At 33.1% G+C, this 21436-nt stretch overlaps 2 protein-coding genes across 4 annotated transcripts in view; both read right to left on the minus strand.

The window, feature by feature from the left end:
• slif (cationic amino acid transporter slimfast) overlaps positions 1-16458 on the minus strand; it is a 59360-nt gene extending 42902 nt beyond the window's left edge. For 2 of the 3 annotated variants that reach the window (XR_012412981.1, XM_073987686.1), the window contains exon 1: positions 3853-4382. The gene's annotated coding sequence lies outside the window, so the exon portion shown is untranslated. Of the gene's footprint in view, positions 1-3852; positions 4383-16104 lie in introns of those variants that run through there. The other variant, XM_073987685.1, reaches the window with a different exon arrangement.
• Positions 16459-16597: 139 nt separating this feature from the next.
• Ssl1 (general transcription factor IIH subunit 2 Ssl1) lies at positions 16598-18151 on the minus strand. The gene is made up of 4 exons (XM_073987690.1): positions 18134-18151; positions 17774-18069; positions 17564-17703; positions 16598-17507 (listed from the first exon to the last, which is right to left on the minus strand). The coding sequence occupies exons 2-4, from the start codon at positions 18041-18043 to the stop codon at positions 16646-16648; spliced, it is 1272 nt and encodes a 423-aa protein (XP_073843791.1). The 5' UTR covers positions 18044-18069; positions 18134-18151; the 3' UTR covers positions 16598-16645.
• Positions 18152-21436: the final 3285 nt, after the last annotated feature.

Genomic DNA, 21436 nt, shown 5'->3' on the forward strand with positions numbered 1-21436 from the left:
TGTTTTTGTAAATTTTTTAGTTGTTGTAATTCATGCATATACCTTCTATAAATTTGCGTTGATGTTAACTAATGAGCAAGTAAAGAATTACATATTTTATCGTTTAGACATCGTAAATATTAGTCTTGGTTGATTAAAATCAACTTTGTATATCGAAGCAAATTTAATTTTTTCGCTTGTATACAAATTTTGACATTTTAAATTATTTTTATTGTATCAACTTACCGATGCATCCACCTTACTTCTTGTACCTGCTTCCAACTTTTTGAATTTTCTAGCAACATGTTGCAAAAAACAGAGTTGTATACGAGGATTTATGCCAGATTTAAAACAAATCCACTCAATAGGAGGATTTATTTTTGTATGGGAAATCTGGTAAATTATCGCCGGATTTAGCAAATAAATCCTGATAATGCGCTAAATCCGGCTAATGAGACCGTATCTAAATGGCCTATTAGCGACCAATAAAGAGTAGACTTATAGCTCATTTAGACTAGCCATAAATCCTCGACTGGATTTAATAAATCCAATACAAATCTCATTGCATTTAGATATACATTTTGGAGGATTAAAATGGCAGTCAGCTGATTTTTGTTCATAGCACAATTACCAAGGTAGATGCATCAGCCCATCTGAACGAATGTGAAACGTCAAAAGAATTTTTTGTAAATTGAATTCGTCTCAAAAAAACATACGTCAAATTACAGATGTATTGTTTAATACTGAAAATGTTGGCACATTATGCTACTAATGCTAACTAAAGAGCAAATAAAGAATTATTTTATCGCAGTTTGCCCATCTAAAATAAATAAACGAATTATTTTATCGTTTAGACATCGTAAATATTAGTCTTGATTGATTAAAATCAACTTTGTACATCAAAACAAATTTAATTTTTCCACCTTGTTTACAAATTCTTACATTTTAAACTATTTTTAGTGTAGCAATTTAGATGCATCATCTACCTTGTCTCATGTGCCAGCTTGCAACTTTTTGTATTTTCTAGCAACATGTTGCAAAAAACAGAGTTGTATACGAGGATTTATGCCAGATTTAAAACAAATCCACTCAATAGGAGGATTTATTTTTGTATGGGAAATCTGGTAGATTTTGGCTGGATTTGGCAAATAAAACCTGATAATGCGCTAAATCCGGCTAATGGTGTCATATCTAAATGGCATATTAAAGTTCTATCGAAAGCAACAGTGTTTTCATTCATAATTTTGTGTGTTTAATGTTACCGATTTTTGTCGGTAACTAAAAAAATGGATTAAAGAATAGCACTACTGGTAAATAGATCTCGGTACATATTTACAGTGAGTGTCAAAAATATTCGGTATTCAATTTCACCAATAATAACAACTCAGTATTTTAGAGGCCCATGCCCAATATCCAAAAAACCAAATACTTAAAAAAATGTTGGTCCTGTGGGAATTAAAAAGTGTATGTAACATGGATCCATGGCAACCCTAAAAGCGAGAATAACAAAGAAAACGTTGTTAACCCTGTTTTCTATGCGTCAAAAATATTCGGTCAAAAATATTTGTTAAATATTTTGCCATAAAACAGGCCATTATCAAACTTTTTCTGCAATATTAAAATGAAAGGCTTTATCCTTGCGACTTTTTTGTAATGTAAGTGCATATTTTCTATCTTCTGAAAGTCATTTAGGACTCAGTGACCAAATTCAAGAAAATTATGGGCGGTTTAGCCGAAATTTTTCAGGAGATTGCTCTACCTTCCATTCCAATTCTTGGGTTTGGCTGGCTTATGTGTTTCACGAAATCGATTATTTCTATATTTTCGTGACTTTTGCACATTATTTCAGCTATATTCGACTAAATATTCAAAAATAAGCGAAATTTCCTTTTATTTCTGCTATTTTTATAATGAAATATGACCAGTTTTCTCTTTTCTGACCAGTTTTCTCTTAGCGCAAAATTTTAATAATTTTCAATAAAATATAATATTTTTGCGCACAGGAACAAAGATTCTGTTCGCAATTATTAAAATGTATACTAATATTGCAGAAAAAGTTCAATAATTACATGTTTTTTGGCAAAATATTTAACAAAAGTTACAAAAACCGAATATTTTTGACGCATAGAAAACAGGGTTAACAACGTTTTCTTTGTTATTCTCGCTTATAGGGTTGCCATGGATCCATGTTACATACACTTTTTAATTGCCACAGGACCAACATTTTTTAAGTATTTGGTTTTTTGGATATTGGGCATGGGCTTCTAAAATACTGAGGTGTTATTATTGGTGAAATTTAAAACCGAATATTTTTGACACTCACTGTATGTATGTACATGTTCTCCTATAAACCTAAATACATTTTATGACGATTTTTACATCACTAACCCTACACCCTTTAGTCTGTGTTTAGACACACAAATTTCTCGGGAAAGTAAATTGAGTTTTTTTGGAGAGAGCGGAGAGGAAAGAGCTCCTCAATACTCTTTCCTACCACCTATTGCCTAAAAACTGAATCTACTTTCCCGAGAAATTTGTGTGTCTAACCACGGACTTATTGTACTTTAATTTGATTATAATTATATTGAAGAAAAAAACCTTCACACACGAGTACGTGAGCTGGAGTTGCCAGATTAACAATCTAGATTAAATAAAAAGATAGTGAAACAATTAAAATTATCCGTATTATCTTGCTGAATTCTTATCTTGGCTATAAAAAACAACCTTTATTTGTTGTAAAAAAATGCAATAAAGATTTTGTAGGTACTATGTAATTTCAATATAGTCCAATGGCAAATGCTAATGAACGATAGCACAACAGCAATGACATACTAACAATGAAATAAAATAATGGCGGTTGGTTTTTTGAATTTAACATTGATTAACTTTTGTCAAAATTGGAGCAGATAAATTAAAAACGTCACAGCATAACTATATCTTTGGAAAGAACTATATCTTTAGTTAAAACTAATGTTGAAAATGAAAATGCACGCATAAAATATCTACTTGAAAAGGTGGAACGATAGCAACTACTTGCAAGTACTTCTCATTTCACTTTTACTGAACAAGCTTGTTATCGAAAAGCATTTTGTAAAAGTTTGTACAAATTTGTACAAACTTTTGAGTTATCGTACAGACCTATTATTAAAGAAATTCACTCCAAATACGTTATAGACAACAATCACTCTTTTTCAGATTTTAAAATTCTTTAAAACAATTCCATTTTTTTTAACTGCCAAAATAAAACAATTCCTTGAATGATTGCAAATATTATCTTCAACGCTTTTTTTAAGTACGTTCTTTAAAGACTTTATCACGTGCCTCCTTAATTCCAATAAAAAATGGCAAAACTACTTTATTGCCGTTTTAATGGTCTATACAAATCAAATGCAAACACACATTTGTATATACATACATACATTTTAGCCAATAAAAAATAAGGAAGAGATTAGCTTTGACGCCACAGAATATAAAACAAAATTATTTGCTTCTATTAATCTTATATTATAAATACATTTTATTTTAAACTTTTATAAACCCTATTGACTTATCAGTTGTCACAATAGAAATGGTCGATATTTCATGTCATTTGATTTAGTTGAGATATTGTGAAAGCAAGAAAGTACCATAAACTTTTATTTCTCAAAATGTTCCAACCAACCTCGTATATCAAAGCGATTAAAATGTCTAAACTTGACATAAAAACAACTACAAATTAAAACAATTTACTAATTTTATTGTTTATTGCAGCAGAGAGAAACCGGCGTCATTAACAACATTTCTCAATGAAGGGAAATAAATCAGCAACAACCTGTAACAATGGATTTCCCACTTTTGTTCCCAACACAGGTAGTCAATTGGACGGTAACTCACCAGACAATCTTATCAAATCCCAATAAAATCTTCAAGTGATAGACATAAATTGTTGACGTAATAAGTAGCTTAGCGCTCAGATATTGCTTTAAAAACTATCACAAACAATCAAATCAAAACTTTGTAAAATAAAATTCACTTTTTTTTCAATAAAACACACAAAAGAAATTATAATTTGTTGCAAACACGTAAAATAAAATGCATTAAATATTATTTCAATTTATTTTGTTAACATTTTATGTGTCTGTATATTTTAAAACAAATGCTAATGAGTTGCACAAAAACAAAGAATTAAATATCAAAAAAGAGAATAACAAAGTCATGATTACATGTTATTTTGCTGTTCCTCTTTCAGCACGAAAAGAAAAGAAATAAAACTAACGGTTAAACAAAAACCGAATACTTTAACATGGAGTTATTTTGAGTTGCAGTTTTCAAAATATTTGAGAGTAGGGGCTACACGTCAAGCCGAGATCGGTTTATTTTTCGTAAGTTACTACAATCTGACTTTCATTGATGTTTGCAAAAACTCTATAATTCTCATTTTTAAATAGTAGTCATTTCAATCACAATTTATTACCAGAACTTGTTGCAGTTCTGAAAACTTTTACATTCCACAAATAGCTTCGACATTGCTTCTAAGAACGAGTGTAGTTGTTATTTTTTCTATCCTATAATCTTGGTCAATTATAAGTAAATATTGAAAGTGCATATTAATAAATACTGACAAAGTGTTTTCATTTCATTTCACTTTTTTTAGACAAGACAACAAGACCAGACGGAAACCTCAGGTTGTGGAACAGTCATCAAGGTAAACAACTTGAAGTAGCTGTTTCTTTTCAGCTTTTTTGTTTTGTTGTTGAGGGCCCATAGCATACAATAATTATAAAAAACGCTTTTAATTGTAATAAAAAAAAAACAACAAAACAAAATACTACAAATGAATAACTGTAGCAAAACAAACATGGCAAGAAATACATACATATAAATATTTTCAATAAAACTATATAAAAACAATTTATTCATATTATGGATGTTTTAGAGCATGATAGGGACAACAAAGAGGTTCCCCAAACAAGATGAACCGATCAGCATATAGGTAGTAAAGAAAAAGTAAACAAATCCTGATATGAATTTAAAAATAATTTTGAAAAATTTGTTTGATACCTTAATTGCGCCACGATTTTGAATTTCGTATGTATTATAAACTTAAATTATAAACTTAAACTGGGTAATACTCCAGACTTAAAAACAATCAAATGAGATTGAAACTTCAACCAAAAGTCCCGGTCACACTAGCGTGAATTTCATTAAAAAATTTCATGAAATTAGGCGTTCTTAAATCGAATTCCCTACTACAGCAATTTTATGATTTTACTCAACTATGGAAGTCGATCTAGAGACGCATAATTTCATGCAATTTTTTCAATGAAATCACTCTAGTGTGGACCGAGACAAACAAAACAAACATTAAACATTTCTACCAATATTGCATTGTAAATCCATTAAAAAAATATTATTTTATCCCAATCTAACATTATTCCTTCACTCTAACCAAGAAAAAAAAACAAATACTGTGTATCAATAATTCAATAAAGTCCTCGATCATTAATTTTATTAAATAGATGAACATACTACAAACACAACATCAAAACATGCTGTGTATTTAAATTTCATTTGTGGTTAATGTGCTGATTTTTAATTGCCATAAATAAACATTACAAATAATTTATGTAATGTTGAGGTTTTTTCGGAAATAACTAACTGGTGTTTAAAATAGAAATTAATTTAATTGACACATGTGAAATAATTTCAGAATATCCATACAACAACAAAAAAACTAACCGAAACCAACCGAACAAAACACTTGAATGAACATACACCGGTTCACGCTATTGGTTGACAGAGCTAATAGCGGGTAAATATTCAAAAAAAAAAAAAAAACGACGACATCATGTGGTTTCGGTCATTAATTGCATTAGTCAAACACAACCAAGCAACAGCTATTATTTGGACTGTGGGGTAATGGAGGAGCACGGAACAGAATTATTTTAATTATTGAGGGAGTTAATTCAATAAGGTTAGGTTAAGGGAGCTGCAGCTGCCATAAAGATAGGCTATTTCACACGTACACCTTGTGGAAAGAAGTAAATTTTGAAGGTTTGTAGCCAAATAAGGATGCAAGGGAATGAACATAGAATATATTCAATCTAGTGCCGAAGTATTTAGCAACCAAAAAGTGTCTCCAACTTTCAATGCTTCAGATTCCATAGTTTGCATTATGTGCGTCTGGTTACTTAGTCCCGGTCCACACTAGACTGATTTCATTAAAAACTGTCATGTTCCTAGTTCGAGTTCCCCACTACAGCAATTCCATGATAAATATTACTTTACTATGGATCTTTATCTAGAGACGCATAATTTCATGAAATTTTTCAATGAAATCACTCTAGTTTGTACGGGGACTTACAAGATCTTGCAAGAATAAATTTCTCCTGCAAAAACTTGCAAGTTCTCAGTGAAGAACTGTCAACAAAGTGTGTTAACCGACAAGAATTTTTTACAAATTGTTATAAACTTTTGGATAACCAGACAGACCTATTGTCAGCATTAGGGTTATGATTTTTTTACGACCTCGTACCTAAGATTACATAAAATCTTAATTATAAAGTGATTCGATAAAAAGCTTCCCAGCAATAACTACTCAGCGAGTTCCAGCAACTACTCTCAGTGAATTTTACTCTCTCAAGCAAGAAAAATTGCAGAAAGTTATCGAACAACATTTTGTAAAAACTTGTAAGAAAGTCAGCTGTTTCCCAAAATGTATGAAAATTGTTTTTGTTTCTTTTTATATTTTAAACAAAATGGAACTAAATCATAAATTTGAAAATTGCATTTTTCTTATTTAATAGAATCTAAAAAAAATGTGAAATGTTGACATTTTCTTGAACAAAAAATTTAACATTTCAAGCTGTTAACTTTGAACAGCTGATTGAAAGTCAGCTGGCCAAACTAACAAATTTTTACCCGACAAATTTTCCCAGCAAAAATGTGCAAGTTCTCAGTCAACTGGCTCTCAATTACTGGACAATTTAGTTATCGAACAGCATTCAGTAACAGCGTACAGACCTACTGTAATGTTTGGTTTACATTCGGCGTCTTTTCGTGATTTCGAAGGCGTTTCGTGATTTCGTGCGGAATCAAGCAAAAATTATCATGATTTCGCATACAAAAATGAAATCATCTCATTTCGTGATTTCAGCGAAATCAACATCGAAATCACAGTACACATGATATACAACCCTGTTTGTGACTGAAAAAGTACCAAAAGTTGCAACACTTTTCACGTATCACAATAAACAAGGTAGATGGTCAATTGCTGCAACAAAACATTTTAGAATCAAAATTTGTAAACAATGTGAAAAAATATTAGATTACTTTGTTACAATTCTATTTTTCATTGCGTTCTCGTACTTTTTTAATGGTAATGTTAGAAAAAAGAGCGAAATGTCTAAAATTGCTTCCCCATACAAATTTCTTAAAAAATACGGGAACGAAAAAATGACGGAAATTGCAAAAACTGCAGCAAATCAACGTATCAGCTACCGTATTTAGATGATAAAGAACATGTTGCTAGTTTCTACTATGCCAAAATTGTATGGCAGAAAACAGGTGAATAGGGTGTTATTCGGCGCTATTTTTGTTTAAAGCGAAGTGTAAGTCTTGCTAGACTTCGGAGTACGGGAACGGGTTCTATACACTATTAATACGATATATAGATAGTTTTACGATAATTTTCGAAATAAAGTTGTAAAGTTCTATATTGTTGTATATTTTTGATGACTAATTCAATTTGCAACAAATTGTTATGAAATTTCATGTTCGATCAGCTGCGCATATGCATCTACCTTGATCATTGTGATATGTTTGAAATCAACAAAAAAATAAGTGTAAACACCGGGATGTATTTCAGGATTTCGTGAAATCCAGTGGATTTTAGAGCGCAAGTGTAAACTTGGCATAAGCCGATATTTAACTTAAAACAAGGTATAGGGGCACACGAAATAACCAAAATGCATAAATGTATATAAGGTATATGCATGAATTACAATAACTAACAAATTTACAAAAACAACATTATTGTTATTGAAAATTAATTGTCAAAGAAAATATTGAATAATAGAGTCGTTCCAAAAATTTTTTTCGCGAAAACATGAATACATTTTGAAAATCCTCTAAAATAGAACAAATTTGAATCAAAATGTAAATATAACGCATTCAGAACTCTCGTAGAATACGTTTAGGATGAGATGCAGTATTTTATGGTAATAAATTTCGAAGTTTCAAATTTCATGAGTAGACCCTATTTCATTTTGAAAACTAATGCTCTGTTCCAGAACCTGCAAGAAGCTACTACTTTTTACTACGATATCATTTTTTCCTTTATGTTATCGAAAAAAATAGTAAAAATTAGTAGATTATTGCAGTTCTGGAACAGACCATAAATTTACAAAAAAAAAGTAAGAATATAGCTGATTGTCACGTCTACCTTATATAAATATGCATTGGGTGTGTCTTTTTACTTACTAAATGTTGCCGAAACATTTTATCTGCTACTTTTCCTTTATTCAACTGTCAAAATCTGCAACATTAGTAATAATTAGCTTTGCTCCTTTACGTTACAGTTTCTTCAAGTTTTACCAGTTTTACCATATTTATACCCTCAGCCTTTAGACTAAAGAGGGTATTTACACTTTGATACGACCAAAATGTGCCACATCGAAATAATGGTTTTAGACCCCAAGTATGTTTGTACGATATCCGTTTCAGACAATTTTGAGTAGATCTAGCAATGTCCGTCCGTCTGTCTGCCTGTCTGGCTGGCTGGTGCGCACGATAACTCTCGAAAGGATCAGTCGATTCGGTTTAAATTTTGGGTATCGAAATATTTTGTCCAGATTTGATTTAAGTTCGAAGATGGGCCATATAGGTCCACTACTTCAGGTACCTCCCCCACAAATGTTCAAAAATTGTCGCAAAACTTGTGCGCACGATAAGTCTCGAAGGGAGTAACCGAATTGAACCAAACTTTGCATATGGTAATACTACCTCTAGGCATACATCAGGTTCGAGGGCAAGTCCATAGATCCCGAGGTAATGGCGCATAACCTCAAAAAACGCTGCACTATGTCCCGAGTTCAAATAAACGGTGGCCAAATATAAAAGGAGTTGGCGTTGGCAGATAAATTTTGGTATAAATACTTATAGTTCACTGACAATGTCGAGAGCAAAAAAATGGAAAGGTCGGTCCACGTTTTGGGATAGTCCCCATGCAACGGTACTTCTTAATGTTTCGGTATTTTGAATATTTTAGCTAAACTTATGAACCAAATTGGTTGAATTTTGAGATGCTGGGTTTTCACTTTACAAAAAACTTTTCCGATAAAAATTATGGACATAGGTCCACGTTTTGATATAGACCCCATATAACGGTACCTCCCGATTTTCGGAATTTTGAAGATTTTACATATGTTTCACGCCCAAATACGCCGAAATTGCATTTAGGGTTCCCAATGGCCCAAAAAACTTTTCCGATAAAAATTATGTACATAGGTCCACGTTTTGATATAGCTCCAACAGAACGGTATCTCCCGATTTTCGGTATTTTCAAGGTTTTAGCCACATTAAACAACCAATGTAGCTGTTATTTGGTATTTAGTCTTCTCCAGGTCTTATAGCTCATTTAGACTAGCCATAAATCCTCGACTGGATTTAATAAATCCAGTACAAATCTCATTGCATTTAGATATACATTTTGAAGGATTTAAATGGCAGTCAGCTGATTTTTGTTCATAGCACAATTACCAAGGTAGATGCATCAGCCCATCTGAACGAATGTGAAACGTGAAAAGAATTTTTTGTAAATTGAATTCGTCTCAAAAAACATACGTAAAATTACAAATGTATTGTTTAATACTGAAAATGTTAGCACATCATGTTACTAATGCTAACTAAAGAGCAAATAAATTATTATTTTATCGCAGTTTGCCAATCTAAAATAAATAAACGAATTATTTTTTCGTTTACACATCATAAATATTAGTCTTGGTTGATTAAAATTAACTTTGTACATCAAAAAAAATTTAATTTTTCCGTCTTGTTTACAAATTTTTACATTTTAAATTATATTTAGTGTAGCAATTCACCGATGCATCTACCTTGTTTCTTCTGCCAGCATGCAACATTTTGTATTTTCTAGCAACATGTTGCAAAAACAGAGTTGTATACGAGGATTTATGCCAGATTTAAAACAAATCCACTCAATAGGAGGATTCATGAAAATCACCAATGTTACCACTCGTTTTCAAAATTTACAAGCCTCGGTAAATGGCACGTAGAAATTACCAAACGAGTAGGTAAATTTTATTTTGTTTGTTTTTTTTTAAACATCCATGTGTGTTTTTTGACATTGCTACCAGATGTACTATTTTTCCGTTTCTTTACTTTTGTGCAAAACTTGTTACGTGAGAACAATTTTCACAGTTCTCTGAGAGAAGAGAGAACTTCTCTCTTTTGCTACTTTTACTATCAAAAAAGGTAAAGGAACAAAGTTATTATTAGCTGTGCCTTTTTACTTACTAAATGTTGCTGAAAAATTTTTCAGCAACTTTTCCTTTATATAACTGTCAAAATCTGCAACATTACTAATAATTGGTCTGTTCCTTTACTTCGGAAAATGGTAAAACCGACAAAAGTAGTAAAAGTTGAAAACTGCTCCCATATGAATTGTATTGTGTCTGAAGTAAAGGAGCGCTTTTCGAGTAAAAAGTTGTAAAACTTGAAGATTCTTGAACGTAAAGGAACAGGGCTAATAGGGGTGTCTTTTTACTTACTAAATGTTGCCGAAACATTTTTTTCAGCAACTTTTCCTTTATACAACTGTCAAAATCTGCAACATTAGTAATAATTATTACTAATTATCACGTAAAAAGACACAGCTATTATCATACTATGACCTCAACAGTGATTACGTTTTAATTAATTAATAAATATTTCCTTAGTAGGCCAACTACAAACAAAAATTATATTTACTTTCCAACTCAAACCGGTTTCATTTAACAGGGCCAATTTAAATAAGTCACTTGATGTTTAACCAACTTCTGTCGGCAAGTCAGCCAGATGGCTGGAGCCGACATCATCTTCGTCGTCATCATCATCGGCAAATTTGCTTTAATTACTACATAAATATTATTTTAAATAAAATTGCTGCTAAAATAATACAAATTAAATGTTAAAATACATTCATTAGAGGGTATCTGCTAATTTGTTGCAAACAAAAAACAGCTGGCATAATGATCATTATGAAATGACAAAAGTAAAAAATAAAAAACAGAAACAACAAGAGCAATCAGTTCCGTTAAATTGTCCCATGGAGGTGTGACTGACTGACTCAATTCAAATTAAGCAGACGACTAAAATTACAGAGCAATTAAGCACATGTATTTGCAACATAGCGAGTAGAGGGGCGGAAGAAATGTCGCTATGGCTGTTTGAATACAAATTTATGTAAGGGGTTGATTCAAATGTATTCGAATGCAAAATGTCCAAATAATTAACCTTGGCAATGATTTTTATGGCTGAAACAAAGTACGTATTTAGTTTAATGCTTCGCTTTGCATAGTTACAGGCAGGCATCAAAATACAAAAACTATTTGCCAGTTATGAGTGCATGAAACTTTGTTGAATAAATCACACATTCAAATATGCCACCCTCACTCACATGAAGAAATTATGCCTTGTTCCAGAACCTACAAGAATATACAACTTTTTACTACGATAACAAATGAAATCCAATGGATTTCAGATGAGATTTTATTTGACGTATACGCAAAGGAATTGACAGTTGAAATCCACTCGATTTCGTAAATGTAAACGAACTGAATATTCCGTTTCTTGTGTTTGTTTACGTTTTTTACTGGCCAAACTAAAGAAAAATCGTTCCGTTCGGCAACCGATGTTGTTGGCTTTCCGTATAAAAATTTTCACTTTGGTTGCCGTGGTAACTGACAATGCAACTGGAGTTTGGTTGCAATACATAATCGAGGCATAAAATAATTATTCAAAAGGTTTGCGATTGCTATAAAATATAAGCAAGCATTTTATTGAGAAATACTACACCAGTTTTAAACAGAACCATTAAAACGTAGTTTTTTTTTTTTGAAAATTTAAATGTACATTCCACCCTCTCCCTCTTCTTTTCTAAATGTTCTTATTTTGTTAGTTTAATTTGCATTTCCATATGCATAGAAACCACAAACTCATCACATCTAATATATTAAATTTGTGTATTGTCAATAATGTTTTTTTAGTTACAATGAAAAATCCCATTTAATTTGATAAAAACCACAAACAAAATAGTTTTGGCTTATGAAATTTAAACTCTGGGGCAGCGAATAAACACAATTTAAAAATTTGTTTATCGAAAATGAAGGAAGGTGATGAACTAAATTTAAAAAAAATTAGATTGTAATTTAAGAACAAATAATCCACTATACTATTTCTTGCGAGGAGACTTCCCTCATTTTAAGAAAGACTTTAAAGAAAAATATAAAGCTTCCCGAAAAATGAGCAAACTGGTTTCAGGCCAAACCGTGGCAATATCCTACACGTTATAGTAAAACAAACTATAGAATAGTAATTGCGTCCAATTATGGCTCGAAAAGAATCAAGACAGAAAGAGCTTCCTGTGGTAAAAATATTGGTAAAATTAATGGTAAATGCGTCCAATTATGGCTCGGAAAGTACACATTTCCTGGACATAAATTATAAATCGTTGGAATCAAGATAGAAAGAGCTACCTGTGGTAAAAATATTGCCGCAGTTTAATTGTATCCATTTATATGAACCTCTAACAAGTAAAAAGACGTAAAGATCTGCCGGGCCGGAATTTTTATACACTCCTCTATAAAATACTCTTAACTAAAATGGAATAATTTGTTTCCTTTCCTGTTCACAATTTTAAGTGAAAATTTTTTCGATACGGATTCTGGATTCTCCAAATTCCTAAATTATCTAATCTAAACTAATCCAAAAAATGTGTTCAACCAACACATGGGGGCTTATCAAAGTGCGGACCTATTTTAACAAGTTTTGTAACTGCAGGGAACCTCATATGTCAAATTAAGGGTAGTTCCGTCAAACAAGGTAGCTAAGACCCTTAAAATAGCGAAAATCGGAAGGTACCGTTATATGTTATATGGGGCTATTCCAAAACATGGACCTATGTTGACGATTATTGGTGGAGAAGTTTCGTGACCACAGATAACCTCAAATGTCAAATTACAGCTAGTTCGATTAAAAATTGTAGCTAAAATCCTCAAAATACCGAAAATCGGGTGGTACCTTTATATGGGGGTCTATACCAAAACATGGACCTATGTTGACGATTTTTAGTGGAGAAGTTTCGTGGCCACAGAAAAACTCTAATGTCAAATTACAGATAGTTCAGTTAAAAATTAGAGCTAAAATCCTCAAAATGCCGAAAATCAGGAGGTGCCGTTATATAGGGGATATACCAAACCATGGACCTATGTTGACGATTATTGGTGGAGAAGTTTCGTGACCACAGATAACCTCAAATGTCAAATTACAACTAGTTCGGTTAAAAATTGTGGCGAAACCCCTCAAAATACCGAAAATCGGGAGGTACCTTTATATGGGGGTCTATACCAAAACATGGACCTATGGTGACGATTTTTAGTGGAGATGTTCCGTGGCCACAGAAAAACTCTAATGTCAAATTACAGATAGTTCAGTTAAAAATTATAGCTAAAATCCTCAAAATGCCGAAAATCAGGAGGTGCCGTTATATAGGGGATATACCAAAACAGTTTCGTGACTATAGAGAACCTCAAATGTCATATTACAGCCAGTTTGGTTAAAAATTGTAGCTAAAACCCTAAAAATACCGAAAATCGGGACGTACCTTTATATGAGGGTGTATACCAAAACATGGACCTATGTTGACGATTTTTAGTGGAGAAGTTTCTTGACCACAGAGGACCTCAAATGTCAAATTACAGCTAGTTCGGTTAAATATTGTAGCTAAAACCCTCAAAATACAGAAAATCTGGAGGTACCGTTATATGGGGTCTATACGAAAACATGGACCTATGTTGACGATTTTTGGTGGAGAAGTTTCTTGATCACAAAGAACCTCAAATGTCAAATTACAGCTAGTTCGGTTAAAAATGTGGCGAAACCCCTCAAAATACCGAAAATCGGGGGCACCGTTATATGGGTGTCTATACCAAAACATGGACCTATGTTGACCATTTTTAGTGGAGAAGTTTCGTGACCACAGAGAGCCTCAAATGTGAAATTAGATCTAGTTCGGTTAAAAATTGTGGCGAAAACCGTCAAAATACCGAAAATCGGGGCGATTTTTATTGGAGAAGTTTCTTGACCACAGAGAACCTCAAATGCCAAATTATTGAATTTGTTGTTAAAATCATCAAAATACCGAAAATTTGGATGTACCGTTATATGGGGTCAATACCAAACCATGGACCTGTATTGACAAATTCTGGTGGAGAACTTTCGTGGCCACTAAGAACCTCAAATGATTATTTCAATACGTTACAAACAGAAAAACAAACTTAATATATCCTCCATACTATGGGATGGTTTAATAATGGACAACAGTATTACACGCCATTTCGAGGAGAAACCCAGAACAGATACGTCACCTGACCTATAGGAGGCTTTCAATGCCGTTAACCATCGTCTAGATTCGTTCGAATAGATATTGGACGCCATCGCTCACATTAAACCTCAAACGGATCAACGAATTTAGTCCATAGTTCGCTCAAGTTCGAATATGGACTACATCCGTCCACTTCTTTAGGTACTTCCCACACAAAAATTAAAAATTTTCGCCCAAATGCAGTTTAAGGGCATGTCTGGGATCGTTACAGTACATTTTTTCCGGTGGCAGTCCATAATTCTGGGATTATTCGATTACTTACGTGTTTCTTTCAAACGTATTTTACGTTCCAAGAAGGTCCATATAAGACAACACCTTCGGGTACCCCTTAACAATTTTCACCGTTTCACAGTTTAAGGTATGTTCGAGTATCGTTTCGAAATTTTTACTGAATGTATAGTCCTGTTTACGGTGACATAATCCGTTTCATAGGCAAGCGAATGATTCCAAAAGGTCTAAAAAAATCTGAGGATATAAAAAGTGACTGTTTATCTCAAACGTACATCAAAAATATCAATATCGGACATCACCTCCTTCGGGTACCTCTCTCACAAAATTTCAAAACTTTGCGTAAGTACAATTTAAGGGCTGTTCGAGAATAATTTGAAAACATTCATTGAAGATAGTTCATGTGATTCTGATTGCAACGACATAATGACGTGGATCATTCCTGACATAAGGACGAAAGGAATGACTCTCAAAATAAGAACCAGTGTCAAGGTGGACAATGTTTTCTGGCCTCTGAAGACACAAAATACCAAATTACCCACGATTTTTTTTAATAGTGAGCTACGATTGTTCCTGTATTATAATAACGATGACTGATGCCTTTCTACTTTTTTCAATTGAAGACAATAGGTCTGTTAGAACTTCGCACGTAAAAACTACATGCAAGTACATCTCATTTCTTTTTTTACACAAGATTATTATCAAACAGCATTTTGTAAAAATTTGTACAAATTTTTGGGTTATCGAGTAGACCTAATGCTTGAAGAAAACTAACTGAATATGTCTTCATTTATCTTTTAAGTTTATTTATTTTGTTTTGTCAGACACACAAATAACATAAACTTTTAAAAGAGGAATTACCATTTAATCGTTTTCAATCAAAACATTTCCGTTTATCCATTTTGAGTGATTTTTTTATTATGTTTTTTTTTAACTATTTAAAGACAAAATAATAAATCTGTTTATTTTTGGACAATATTAATGAAATCTTATTTTATGTGGGTGGGTGTTTGGATAATCTCTAGCCCATACAAGTGTAAGTGGAAATATTCGATTTTATATAAACACAAAGATCTAATATACACCAGGCTTAAATATAAACATGACCTACTACAACAAGACAAATCTGTTAGAAAAACTGGAAATTTGTTTATGTATTGAATTTGTTTTATATTCACTTGTTTTTTTTTTTAATCTGTTTTAATTTTCAAACTAAATTAAAAACACTTTTATTATTTAAAATCGTTAGGTGATCCTACCTTTATAAACGCACCACAATTTTGATATTTGCAAGTAACAGAACCGCAGATGTTTTTAAATGTTTTCTTCAATGAAACCTAAACCCGTTTACTGCCACCTCTGCTCGTTCGTAGGAAGCTAAGCGATATCGTTTATCATACTGGTAGCAATATTATAATTAAAATTTCATTTGATCTCTCAAAATAGACAAAGGCATGCAAAAAATAGTGCAAATTATTTCAGAGAATGTTTGTGGTGTTAGTTTAATGGGAAGTTTTTGCAAAGCTATTCAGCACGACACATTAGAACAAACAACTAGCATACGTGTTTGCAAATATTTGCCAGAGATAATGAACTTGAGCTTGAACTGATTTGTAACAATAAACAGAAAGAGAATCTGAGTCTTTCTCTTAATATAGACTAAAACTTGATGAATATTTTTCTCTTAGTGAAACGATTCGCTTTGGACTCAGTTCATTTTTAACACAATTATACACAACAACTGTTACAATGCATTTTTCAAATGTCTTTATTTTCAAAAATGTCTTCTCACAAACCCTCTCAAAACCTTTGACCCAATGATGAACCCAACATCATTCCTATTGGAGGCGCCTGCGGCTTTCGGGCATGAACTTGAGCTGCTGCACCAGGAATTGTAACGCATCCCACACAAGTATGTAAGGTTTCGTGTATAAAAATGTCACAATCTAGACAAAAGATTTGAGAACACGCCTCACACCGGTATACATTTTTATCCGTGGCTTCTGTAAGAGGTTTCTGACAAGCATAACATATGGCCGCTTGACCATTATAAACAAGCTCCGTGAAATTTTGTACGGGAAATAAATGATGATAGGAACGGGCTAAATGTGGTGCTGAAACCAAAGTCAATCCACAGGTTTGACATTCAACAGGTAATTCACAGTATTTACTATAACACTGTGGACAATGGAATCCAGCTGAGGTAATTTTACTTGGCTCATCGGCATTTTCAATATGACACATACACATTGATAATGGTGGATCTTTTTCTTTGCCTTCATCTTGTCGTGCATGAGGAAAACCCATTTTAATAAGAGAATTTTCCTGTGTCTGGGCAGCTGGTGGTGGATCAACGTGTGACAGTAATTGATCGCGATAGTGGGAATCATCCAGAACAGCTCCATAGGTTCCACCAGTTTGTTGTGTTAAATGGCGGCAGACATGGATTTCAGCGGACAATGAAATAACCGAACATCGTATACTCTCCTGTTTCAAGGCATCTATTGTTATGTTGATATCAATGGGATCACAGGTAGTGAGGGAACCCATGATAATTAATACTTCTCTAGAGGCATGAGAGGGCACCACCTTCAATGTTTTCAATGCTAAATCCAAACCATTTTGCAGAGATGGCTCACCAACTAGATTGATTTTTTGCAAACTAATAAAAAGATTCGTTAAAAATCTCTATAACAAACCTCACATCTTCATACTTACCCATCTAAGGCCTTCAAATGTAGTTTAGCTGTTCCCGTCAACTCTGTTACCTTTTCGGCACGTTTACCTTTGAGCACTATCAAACCCATTTGACTGATAGGATTTTGGTCAAAGAACTCTTCAATGAATTTTTCCAACAACTATAAGGATAACAGAGGCATCATTGTGTAAACATTGGAACAGATGGAAAGATTATTCATCATGAGATACCTTAAGTGTACACAAAAGTCGGGTGGGTTTTAAATCTGGAACAGACATTGACTCGGAGCAATCTAACATAAGATACAAATGTCTCATCATTCCAAGCTTATTTTGCATTGTCTTCTGGGCCTGTCTTTTCCTTTTGGCCTTCTGGATAATATCCGCAATGGCGCTGTCCAACATTCCATCGTCATCTTCCTTGATTGCTTCCCAGGTTTTCTCGTAGCCAGTTTCCCAGCGATATTCTTTTGGATCTTCTTCCTCTCCATGATGATCCATTATTTTTTATTTACCTCTTTGATTAACTTAACAAAATAAAAACGTTTTCAATTTGGTTTACATTGGTGAATAAAAGTTCATGGAACATACGAATAAGAAGATAAACGAGAATGTCCAATAAAGATGAGTGGCCAAAACAAAACCGCTGGTTGACAATGACGCCCTCTGTTGGCAATACTAACTCTGTTCCCTTCAAGGCAAATTCATATTTCTTGTATTTCTTTATTAGTCGATGTTTAGACGTTCAAAGTAATAGGAAATAGAGTTGTGCCAAAGGAACTATATGGAACTATCTAGTTCACTTCGCAGTTCCAATGGCCCACATTTTTGCTTTGAACAAACTGCGTATACTTAATATCACACGTTACATTTCATGATGTTCCTCATACGTTTTAGAACTAGTACAAAGAACTAGGAACTAGATTACCCAACTCTATTAGAAAAGAAAATTGAGTTTATGGACGAGGGAGTAGAGAGGAATAAGAGGGGGTACACACACACACCCCTGTACTCGCAAATTCTGTTTTGTTTCTTTATTCTTGCAGATTTTTTTTTGCATTTTCTTTCATTTTATTTTCTCCGCCGGCAAATAAACAACTACACATACATTCGAATTAAACAATTTTGTGATGAAAATTAAATGGAACAAAAAATTATCTGTAAAAATTAATAGTAAACATATACATATGTACTTATTTAATTTTAAATGACATTAAAGCTCTGTTCCAGAACTAAAAAGTTTTTACAATTTTTACCACTTTTACACATTTTGCGTTCCCGTACACAAAATTTATATGAAAATCGTTTACGACTTTTACAACTTTTACGATTTTTACCATTTTACCATTTTATAAAGTACGGGAACAGGCCATTAATTTAATTTCTATAAGCATTATCGCCTTAGTATTAGTCCCAATTTACATTAGGCGAGTTTACTTGCGGCAATTGTCAGTTTGATGGAGAGAAAGGTGAGGTATATGGTAACCCTTTGCCTCTCAACACCCTCTCTCACCCACAAACTGACAATTGCCGCAAGTAAACTCGCCTAATGTAAATCGGGACTTACATGCTGTTTATATTAGAGCTTTTTGCAGGGTTAACCTTCTTTATGAGGATTTGTTTGAAATATAAGCAATGGAATTGACATTTAAAACCCAGTCGGTTTGTTAAATCCGGTTATATATAAACGGGGTATTACCTTTGAATGATCAAACTAGAAAATGAGTGTGAAAAAGAATCCGATATTTGATACAAACATTAGCTTCGTTCCAGTACTTTTTGTCAAAAGAGGAAACCGTCGAAAATGAGCTGCACATACACACTTTTCCAAAATGTACGGGAACGGAAAAATGACTGAAACGTCAAAAAACTGGAACAAATGTCAAAGTCGGCGTGTCAGCCAATCGGAAGCCGGCAAACATGTTGCACATTTTTGCTCGCTCAAATTTGTCGTGTAAAAAGTTTCTAAAGAGAGAGCCATTCAGCGCCATTTTTGTTCAAAGAGAAGTGAACATTTTGCAACTTTTTTGGTATACGGGAACGCATTTTGAGCAAAAATGTGCAAAATGTGTTAAATGTGTAAAAACTTTTTAGTTCTGGAACGAAGCTATTATTTGCGTGTCTAATCTGCAAGGAAATTTAAAAAAAAAAATGGGAAGAAAATTTGCCATTCCAGTTTGAATGTCTAAACACGGACTTACATATTTAACTAATGCTTAGAATTTTACTAGGCGCTTACACTAGACAATTTGCCTTCAAATACAACTCTGATTTACTAACACATACATACATTTATTGGCTGTCTCCATGGTACTAATACTTAGGTAGAAACATCGGAGAATTGCTACAACAAAGCAACTTTTTTTGTAATCATGATACAATTAGGAAGGTAGATGCATCGGCGAATTGCTACAACAAAGCAACTTTTTTTGTAATGTAAACTGTCAAAATTTTCGCCAAATGGTTTCTTGTTGTCTCTTTTTATCGCTTGTGTTTGTACAGTGAAGTGAACACATGCTATCTCTTACTTACCGAATCATATGGTTTTTTGTTTTGATTTTTCATAGCGAATTCCTAGTTTTTTGACGTTTTAGATTCGATCAGCTGGGCTGAGGCATCTACCTAAGAGGTAGTTTACACTATCTATCAATGTCATATGACACGAAATAAAAACATTCCATATCTACCCACGGAGGCAATGTGGAGACGTTATTTTCATTATATTTTTGTCTGGGTGGATGCACAGAATAAATGGCGTATGGAAAATCTCCAATATTCCACATATTAGTGAATATTTAACGATGAAAAATTTCATGTCATATGACATTTGCATATAGTGTAAACTACCTCTAAGTAATTGTACCATGGCTGTCTCCATGGTGGAATAAGAAGGTGTTACATCAAATCATACCAAACGTCAAATTTGGTCACAATAATGTATTATTGTGAATTGCTTGTTTGCGAACTTTGCGGTAATTCACGAGATGGAAATTAGTTTTGGAGTGGAGTTATACCATGTTTACATTTACGAAATCCACTCGATTTCAACTGTCAATTCCATTGCTCAAACGTCAAATGAAATCCAATCGATTTCAGATGAGTTTTCATTTGACGTATACACAAAGGAATTGACAGATGAAATCGAGTGGATTTCGTAAATGTAAACATAGTATTAGAGTAAATTTCGAAATCTGAGCTGGAGTGGGAGGACAATATGTATAAAAAGAATACTCTTTGGATGATGAAGCAAAATCAATTGCGATGACATAAAATGCAGAGTAGAGGAAGTAAACTCGGTCACGATTAAATTTAACGGAGAATTTGTGTTTATCATGGTACAATAATACAGGTAGCATTATCATGACAGCTGATTGTAACATAATGTGTCAATTGCATTGAATTTATGTCAAATTTTGACATCTAATGTTGCCAACAATTGTCGATGCGGCTACCTGTGTATTTGTACCATGGTGTTTATGTAATAAAGTTCGTAATATTATTGTTTTAAACAAATATATGCATTTTTTTAATCTGGGATATTTTGCAATGGCTTGCATTTTTATAGCATCTTTAGACTGCATTTAAATGCAACCCAAAACACTGCATCAAATGCGGTGATTTGGATCGAAAATGGACTGCATCCAAGCTGTGTGCTGTGGAAGCAAAATGGAGTGTATCCTAGCTGCGCGCTCTCTTGTAAAATTCATAGAAAAAGATGTACTCCAACGGCATTTGTACTGTACACCTGCACTGATGCAAATGACTGCGGATGCAAACTTTTTGCAAGCAACTTTGTGAGCAAATTTGACGTTTGACATGATTTGATGTAACACCTTCTTATTCCACCCCAGCAAAAAGTTTGCATCCGCGGATGCAGTTGAATCACTACAAGAG

Source organism: Musca autumnalis, unplaced genomic scaffold (genome assembly GCF_047663935.1).
Source record: "Musca autumnalis isolate F117 unplaced genomic scaffold, ASM4766393v1 scaffold_4, whole genome shotgun sequence".
NCBI lineage: Eukaryota > Metazoa > Arthropoda > Insecta > Diptera > Muscidae > Musca > Musca autumnalis.